Below are 9,558 nucleotides of genomic sequence, written 5' to 3' on the forward strand. Positions count from 1 at the left end.
TTGGTCCTGAAACTAGATTAAGTTGTCTCCTATTCAGTTCCTATTCAGTTTGATGACATCACAGACCCCTCCCCCTTGCAGAAGCGCAGCAGTGTGCCCATAACGCAGGCCTCCTCTGAGCTCCTGGGCAGCAGTGCGTGTGTGGGGCCGACCTCCTGATGAAACTCCTGGGGAATTACTGCCGCAACCTCAACATCAAGACCACCATCACCGTGGGTGTGGTGGGTGAGTACAGCCTCGCTGGGTTTCCATGTCAACACCTAGAGAGTACTGTTCACACAGTTGTCACAATTTCACACAGTTTTCACAATTTTCTGCATTACTAGTTTTTCATTTAAATACCATCAGAGTACTCTATTGCAGTCTTTCTCCATATTATTTTTAGTGTCTTCTGAAACTGTGAACCATCTCTAATCCATATAGATTTTTTACATCCCATATTGTTCTTGTGTGTGTGCAAGTTGATTGAATTTTAAGGAATTTAAATAAATGGAAATCAAGACAATGAATAAAAAAACTCTTCTTTTTGATAAAACCATTTTGGTGAGGCTGTCTTATTAACTCTGGCTGTGTTTCCCTCAGGCTTCCCCAATGTGGGAAAGAGCAGTCTGATCAACAGTCTGAAGCGTGCTCGCACTTGCAGTGTGGGAGCCACACCAGGTGTTACCAGGTAAGCCGTGAAATTTACCAGCACTGCAAGAATACAAAAACAAGTCAGTCTTAAAGGTAGAATAGGTGATTGTACCTTTAATAAGTATCTTAGTCTTGTATTTTCAGACTTAAATCTTATTTCTAAGACATTTGTTTTAGTAAATTAGACTTTTTTGCAGTGTGCTGTATCTTTAGCTTTACATGAGAGTGATTGACATTTGTATAAGGCAATATGATGAGTTAGTCATGGAGCAGGGCTAATCAGGAAGTGGTTTTGAAACCTGTGTAATGTTCTTGCAGGCACCTTCAGGAGGTACACCTGGACAAGCACATCAAGCTTCTGGACTGCCCAGGTATCGTCATGGCGACCTCCACGTCAGACGCAGGGATGATCCTGCGGAACTGCATGAAGATCGAACAGCTGGTGGACCCCATGGAGCCAGTGGCAGCCATCCTCAGACGCTGCAACAGGAATGAGGTACTTAGTGGATGCTCTTGGTGTGACCCTCAGTGACACTGTATAGGAGTTACTGTGGAGTAGGGGTGTAACGATTCACTATGTTATGTATGGTTTTTGGGTCCCAGTTTGAATCCATCCTCTGCTTTACTGCTACAAAACAAAATTCAATTAGTGTTGTAACTAACCAAAAATGGGTGCACACATACACTATGCCGGTTTTGAAATCTGTCCTATAGGTGATAGGTAGCCCATTAGAGGCTAATAGAGACCAGATCTCCAAAATGTCTCCTCCTCTTGGCATTATTCCTGCCACATTACATAAACAGGCAACCTCCTGGCTGTGTCAGGAAAAAACATCAACAATGGCACTAAACTGTCCTGCTAATTGTCCACCTGTCTGCTTATAAACTTACAACTTCTGTTCCTCTTTGCCAGTGTAGTTTGTTTGTGTTTGGGATGTTGTAATAATTTTTGACACTAACTTTTAATTTCTTTATATAGTAAATTATTAGGAAGATGACTTTTGATGGCCCCCCCTTTTTTGTCAATAACTACTTAAGTTGCACTGGCCAATAATTGGGTCAGAGTGGGTTTCTTTGTATTCATTCAGTTTTCATTTGCAGTGAAATGTTCCATCTGGTCACCGACTGAACTTTCTTTTTTTTCTTTTATTATTAATCCCTCCACCACCACCCCTTTTCAGAGGACATCATTATTTTTAATTGCCAAGTCCAAATACATTACATTGAGGTGAAGCCACTCCGTATTTACTTTTTCTAAATATTACAACTCACTATAAGCTATTTTACTACGCCTATGTTTTAGTGACCATGACCATGACCAGCCAGAAGTCATGGTGGGTTTGCTGACGCACAGCAGCTTGCATCCTCTCGTCTCTGCTCGTTCACCAGTCGCCGTTCTCAGCTTGGTGGAAGTGTGCCCGTGGTGTTGGGGAGCACGCCAGGCCGGGTGATGGTGGACACCGTGTCCACCAGGGCTTGGCAGGGGTGCCCGTCGAGTTGGCAGTGAAGGTAGAGCTCCTCTGATTGGCCCAGCCGGGCTACTCGGAACTGTTCTTGGTGGAGGAGGGAGTCTTTGGGCCGTGGTCTCCTCACTGGCCCGCCCCTCTTCCGTTGGCTTCTTCTGTGGCTTTGGCCTGCCGTACCTGAGAATCATATGCATGATTCTTACGAGATAATCAATGTTATTCGCTTCATCCGTGAATTGTCATAATGTTTTGGCCCATTGCCATATGAAGAGGTTACACTTGGATACTTGGAAACTGAGAAAGTTCTACAAGAACCAATGGTTTGCTTACCCTCGAATATATCGCAGGCCTTAAAGACATGTGTCATTCTTAGGAGATAATTCACTTCATCTGTGAATTGTAAATTTTTGGCTCACTGGTGTATATCTCCATTCTATATCTCCATTTATCGCCATTCTCTAAATAATTTTCTCCTCAATGGGCCATTTGTTTCTCTGTCTCATTGCCATTATTCCGGCTGTCAAAAGGAAGGAAGGAATAGATGAGAGGTGTGTGAGCAACTGTCTGGGCTTAAAGCAAGCAGTGAAACTAACATGTACTGTAACATTATGCCACAATTATGCCACTGTCACAAAATGACTAACATTTGACTGATAATTCCTGCTCCAGCTTTAAAGTAATTTAGCAATAGCTACTTCAAATTATATAGCTAAAATAACTATTCAGCTAGTAAGTAAGTTTGCTTTGTGGCAGCTGACATGCCATTATATTGTAAATAAGTATTAATACATCTCCCAAATGAATGCAATGTAAAATCCCTCCAGTAAAACACGCATGCTTACCATTCCTGATTTATATAAATGAATTCAACCAATTGTGTTGCCAACTTCTGATTTCTGTAAAAGTAAGATTTACAGCCTACTCTTGATGCCAATGGAGTTTTGAATGAGGACTGCTTAAAGCAGAAGCAAGAGTACTTGCAGGGGCTTTTTTGTGTGTTAGAATTACATACCAGTCAGTGGGGTGCATCCCCACACTCCAGTGTCTATCAGGCCTGCTGGATCCAGGCGTGGAGCTGCATCTCCTCCAGGGTGGGCTGGTCCTCTTTCTGGAACCACTCAATTGGCAAGTATTCGGGGGGCACTGATCAAAACACATAGGAGGGAGTCTTTGGGCGGTGGTCTCCTCACTGGCCCGCCCCTCTTCCGTTGGCTTCTTCTGTGGCTTTGGCCTGCCGTACCTGAGAATCATATGTGTGATTCTTACGAGATAATCAATGTTATTCGCTTCATCCGTGAATTGTCATAATGTTTTGGCTAATTGCCATATGAAGAGGTTACACTTGGATACTTGGAAACTTGGGGTGCAAGTTCTACAAGTAAGAAAGTTCTACAAGAACCAATGGTTCGCTTAGCCTCGAATATATCGCAGACCTTAAAATGTGTCATTCTTAGGAGATAATCAACGTTATTCACTTCATCTGTGAATTGTCATAATTTTTTGCCTTACTGGTGTATATCTCCATTCTATATCTCCATTTATCGCCATTCTCTAAATAATTTTCTCCTCAATGGGCCATTTGTTTCTCTGTCTCATTGCCATTATTCCGGCTGTCAAAAGGAAGGAAGGAATAGATGAGAGGTGTGTGAGCATCTGTCTGGACTTAAAGCAAGCAGTGAAACCATCATGTACTGTAATATTATGCCATAATTTTGTAAAATTATTCAACATTTAACTGATAATTCCTGCTACAGCTTTAAAGCAAGTTAGCAAGAGCTACTTCAAATTATATAGCTAAAATAATACCTTTGGCAAGGTAACTATTCAGCTAGTCAAGTAAGTTTGCCATTGCCATTATATTGTGAATAAGTATTAACACATCTCCCAAATGAATGCAATGTAAATTCCCTCCAGTAAAACATGCATTCTTACCATTCCTGATTTATATAAATGAATTCAACCAATTGTGTTGCCAACTTTTGATTTCTGTAAAAATAAGATTTACAGCCTACTCTTGATGCCAATTGAGTTTTGAATGAGGACTGCTTAAAGCAGAAGCAAGCGTACTTGCAGGGGCTTTTTTGTGTGTTAGAATTACATACCAGTCAATGGGGTACATCCCCACACTCCAGTGTCTATCAGGCCTGCTGGATCCAGGCGTGGAGCTGCATCTCCTCCAGGGTGGGCTGGTCCTCTTTCTGGAAACACTCAGTTGGCAAGTATTCGGGGGGCCCTGATCAAGACACAACAAAAACCAGGACGGTGTACAGTCTGGCAGGTAAAAATTTAGTCTATCAGGATATGAAGAGGTCACGCTTAGATACTCAGAAAGTTCCGGTGACAGGACGAGGGCCAGGTAGCTGCGTCTTCATCGTCTGGTGTAGTGGTGTTGTGCCAGCCGGGGGTATCGGCGAGGACGCCCTGTTTGGGCTGCTGGATCGGCCAATTCCCTACCAGGGGCATGCTGGTGTCCGATCTCAGCAGGAAGGCAATGCTTGCTTACCAGAGAGCCCGACTTTGACAAGGCACAAGTTGTGAATAATATTGAGATTCATCTCTCTTCATACAAAATATTATGACCGGTCACAAATAACTTTGATTATCTCTAACAAAAGGGAACATCAAGGTCTGGGATATTTTAAAAGGTAAGTGAACAGTCGTTTCTCGTAATCGCTGTGTTGGATGCAAGAGAAATGGACAGGTGTAAAAGACCTGAGCAACTTTGACAGGGGCAAAATAGTTATGAGGAGATGACTGGGTCAGAGCATCTCCAAAACGGCAAGGCTTGTCTGGTGCTTCTGGTCAGCAGTGGTGAGTACCTTCCGACAGTGGTCCGAGGAGGGACAAACCACGAACCAGCAACCTAAGGCTCATCGATGTGCGATGGCAATGAAGGCTATCCCGTCTGGTCTGAGCCGTGAGGAATGTGTCACAACACACTGCATCACACCCTGCTGCGTATGGGGCTGCGTCGCTGCAGACTGGTCAGAGTGCCCATGCTAACCCCTGTCCACCGTCAAAAGCGCCTACAATGGGCACGCGAGCATCGGAACTGGAACTTGGAGCAATGGAAGAAGGCTGCCTGGTCCGATGAGTCCCATTCTCTTTCACCTCATGTATCCACATGGTACGTGTTCACCGTTTACCTGGTGTCATCTCTTCCCCAGGTAACCGGTGAATGCACATCCGACCATCCACATGATGTAATAGAAAATGGGACTCATCAGACCAGACAACCTTCTTCCATTGCTTCAAGGTCCAGTTCCGATTCTCGCATGCCCATTGTTGGTGCTTTCAAAGGTGGACAGGGGCTAGCATGGGCTGGTCTGTAGCTACACAGCCCCATGCGCAGCAGCTATCCCATCTGGTCCGAACCAAGAGAAGGGTTACTGTGGCATAATTCACAGAATATTTGTGTCACACATTCGTACGTAACCATCATTAAAATTCTGCCATAGTAGCCCTTCTGTCGGTTTGGACCAGAAGGGATAGCCTTTGTTGCCCTTGCACATTGATGAGCCTTGGACGACCAACCGGTCTGTGGTTTGTCTCTCCTCTGACCACTGTCGGTAGGTACTTGCCACTGCTGACTGGGAGCACCGCAAAGCCTTGCCATTTTGGAGATGCCCCGACCCAGTTGTCTGGCTATAATGATTTGGCCCTTGTCAAAGTCTCTCGGGTCTTTATGTCTGCCCATTTCTCACGCATCCAACCCAGTGACTACGAGAACCAACGGTTCACTCTAATATATCGCAGACCTTCTCACAAGATAATCAATGTTACTCGCCAATTCCCTACCAGGGGCATGCTGGTGTCCGATCTCAGCACGCCCCTGGTATGGAAGCCTCGGCCCGTTTGTGCCCTCGGGCGAGTCCGGGAAGGCAATGCTCGCTTCCCAGAGAGCCTGACTTTGACAAGGCACAAGTTGTGAATAATATTGAGATTCATCTCTCTTCATACAAAACATTATGACAGGTCACAAATAACTTTGATTATCTCTAACAAAAGGGAACATCAAGGTCTGGGATATTTTAAAAGGTAAGTGAACAGTCGTTTCTCGTAATCGCTGTGTTGGATGCAAGAGAAATGGACAGGTGTAAAAGACCTGAGCAACTTTGACAGGGGCAAAATACTTACGAGCAGATGACTGGGTCAGAGCATCTCCAAAACGGCAAGGCTTGTCTGGTGCTCCTGGTCAGCAGTGGTGAGTACCTTCCGACAGTGGTCCGAGGAGGGACAAACCACAAACCAGCAACCTAAGGCTCATCGATGTGCGATGGCAATGAAGGCTATCCCGTCTGGTCTGAGCCGTGAGGAATGTGTCACAACACACTGCATCACACCCTGCTGCGTATGGGGCTGCGTCGCTGCAGACTGGTCAGAGTGCCCATGCTAACCCCTGTCCACCGTCAAAAGCGCCTACAATGGGCACGCGAGCATCGGAACTGGAACTTGGAGCAATGGAAGAAGGCTGCCTGGTCCGATGAGTCCCATTCTCTTTCACCTCATGTATCCACATGGTACGTGTTCACCGTTTACCTGGTGTCATCTCTTCCCCAGGTAACCGGTGAATGCACATCCGACCATCCACATGATGTAATAGAAAATGGGACTCATCAGACCAGACAACCTTCTTCCATTGCTTCAAGGTCCAGTTCCGATTCTCGCATGCCCATTGTTGGTGCTTTCAAAGGTGGACAGGGGCTAGCATGGGCTGGTCTGTAGCTACACAGCCCCATGCGCAGCAGCTATCCCATCTGGTCCGAACCAAGAGAAGGGTTACTGTGGCATAATGCACAGAATATTTGTGTCACACATTCGTACGTAACCATCATTAAAATTCTGCCATAGTAGCCCTTCTGTCGGTTTGGACCAGAAGGGATAGCCTTCGTTGCCCTTGCACATTGATGAGCCTTGGACGACCAAGTGGCTGTGGTTTGTCTCTCCTCTGACCACTGTCGGTAGGTACTTGCCACTGCTGACTGGGAGCACCGCAAAGCCTTGCCATTTTGGAGATGCCCCGACCCAGTTGTCTGGCTATAATGATTTGGCCCTTGTCAAAGTCTCTCGGGTCTTTATGTCTGCCCATTTCTCACGCATCCAACACAGTGACTACGAGAACCAACGGTTCACTCTAATATATCGCAGACCTTCTCACAAGATAATCAATGTTATTCACCTCATCTGTGAATTGTCATGTTTTAGCTCATTAATCTCCATTCTATATCTTCATTTATCTCCATTCTATAACTACATTTATCTCCTTTCTATCTACATTTTATATCTATACTTATCTCCATTCTCAAAATAATTTTCTCCTCAATGGGTCATTCGTTTCTCGGTGTCATTGCCATTATTCCGGCTGTCAAAAGGAAGGAATAGATGAAAGGTGTGTGAGCATCTATCTGGGCTAAAAGCAAGCAGTGAAACTAACATGTACTGTAACATTATGCCACAATTATGCCACTGTCACAAAATTACTAACATCTGACTGATAATTCCTGCTCCAAGCTTTAAAGCAAGTCAGCAATAGGGACTTAAAATTACATAGCTACCATAATACCTTTGGCAAGGTAGCTATTCAGCTCGTAAAATAAGTTTGCTTTGTGGCCAACTAACATGCCATTTTATTGTAAATAAGTACTCCCAAAGAATGCAATGTAGTATGCCTCCAGTAAAACAGGCATGCTTGCCATTCCTGATTTATATAAATAAATTCAACCAATTGCCTACTCTTGATGCCAATGGAGTTTTGAATGAGGACTGCTTAAAGCAGAAGCAAGCGTACTTGTCGAGTCTTTTTGGGTATTAGAAGTGTTTCAGGATCCAGGGGTGGAGTTGCAGCTGCTCCAGGGTGGGTCGGTCTCTTGCCTGGGGCCTCAGGCAACAGCAAATGAAGTCCTTGATTTCTATTAGGGAAACGCAGATAAAGTATGACTGGACAGAGGAAACGGAGGGTGTGTTGAAATGCAGCTCTTTCCTGACCTCCTGGCTCCTCACCTGGTGACAGCCCGGCACTGATCTCCACATGTCGCATTCCCTTGCTGGTGTAAGAAGTGAAGGGATCGCCGCCGCAAACGAGGTTATACAGGGTTACGCCCACTGACCACACAGTCCCAGGGCCTGCAAGGAACTTCTCTTTCTGGAACCACTCAATTGGCAAGTATTCGGGGGTCCCTGATAAACAGACACAACAAAAATCAGGACGGTGTACAGTTTGCTAGGTAAAAAATGAGTCCTGTCAGGATATAAAGAGGTCACACTTGGATAGTTAGCTAAGATGGCTGCTAAGATGCTTGCGCTTCCTACAACCTTCCTACAACCCTCATCAGACTTGGAGGACTGAAGACTGTCGGTTGTAGGAAGCGCAAGCATCTTAGCAGCCTATGTTTCTAACTAACCAAGTGTGACCTCTTTATATCCTGACAGGACTCATCACTAAGACACCGGGTGGTCTAGTACAATGTGCAATGAAAATAAGGTTGATTCAGATTCTGCCTCCATTTACTGACCAGAGAAGTCAGTGTAGGCGGTGTTCTTCAGCGGGTCTCCACACCCGAAGTCGATCAGTTTGATTTCCTTGGTGTCCGTCTGGATCAAGATGTTCTCGGGCTTCACGTCCCGGTGCACCACTCCTTGGTCTTCACAGTGCTGCAGCGCGCCCAGCAGCTGACTGGTAACATTGCGCGCCTCGTCCTCATCCAGGACGCCCCCCTGATCCTGGCGGTATGTGAACAGATCCTTGCAGGGGTTGGGGCGCTCCATTGCCATTACATAAGACGCAGGTCTATCGAACCAGTTGTACAGTTTCAAGATGTTGGGATGACCTGATAGTTTGTTAACCATTTCAAATAGTCCGACTTCCTTGGGCTTGGACAATTTCTTCCTAGGCTGTGGAGAGACGTCAAGCAGTTTTGGTGAGAGCCTTGCCAAATTAGCACATAACATGAAATGGTGAGTTTTTTTATTTCCAGTTTTTTGGAACGTTAGTCAATGTTAATGCTATAACACATAGTTACGTACATTATTTTTATTCTGCATTGTCTCTGGTTACAGCCCCATAACTCATGGAAGAGGTACTTACGTGCATTTCCTCTTCATCTTTCAGAACATATTTAAGGGCCACCCGATGAAAACACATGTGAGATATATTTGATAGCAAACACAGCATGTTGTGTTAGGTGAATGCCTTAAAGTTGGGTAAAATCAGTTTTGTCATTTGATAATAATAAGCATAGATAAATCAATAGTCATGAGATATAATCGTAATCAGAGTTTGTGATCATAGAAAAGGTTTTTTACGGGAAGTCCATCGGATATGCGGGTCCCTGCATAGACCGAGCCAAAGCCTCCACGCCCCAGCAATTTTCCTTTTTTATAGTGTGGTGCCTCGGGGTGAATCCTGAGGTGCAGAGAGTGGGCAGAGCTAGGAACCAACACAGGAGATAGCAGATGTCAG

General features: G+C 45.1%; 1 protein-coding gene across 2 annotated transcripts; it reads right to left on the bottom strand.

Annotated features, from left to right (window-relative positions):
* Positions 1–3,237: 3,237 nt before the first annotated feature.
* On the bottom strand, positions 3,238–9,219 carry LOC133109721 (serine/threonine-protein kinase pim-3-like). Of its 2 annotated transcripts, XR_009704780.1 has the most exons (6): positions 9,184–9,219; positions 8,612–8,990; positions 8,100–8,276; positions 7,888–8,008; positions 4,202–4,332; positions 3,238–3,339 (listed from the first exon to the last, which is right to left on the bottom strand). XR_009704780.1 is itself a non-coding variant. In XM_061219240.1 (5 exons), the coding sequence occupies exons 1-4, from the start codon at positions 9,187–9,189 to the stop codon at positions 7,908–7,910; spliced, it is 663 nt and encodes a 220-aa protein (XP_061075224.1). In that variant the 5' UTR covers positions 9,190–9,219; the 3' UTR covers positions 7,425–7,461; positions 7,888–7,907. The 2 variants fall into 2 exon arrangements, 1 of the variants encoding a protein (XP_061075224.1); XM_061219240.1 differs by lacking the exons at positions 3,238–3,339; positions 4,202–4,332 and adding an exon at positions 7,425–7,461.
* Positions 9,220–9,558: the final 339 nt, after the last annotated feature.

The sequence above is a fragment of the Conger conger genome, chromosome 14, assembly GCF_963514075.1.
Source record: "Conger conger chromosome 14, fConCon1.1, whole genome shotgun sequence".
NCBI lineage: Eukaryota > Metazoa > Chordata > Actinopteri > Anguilliformes > Congridae > Conger > Conger conger.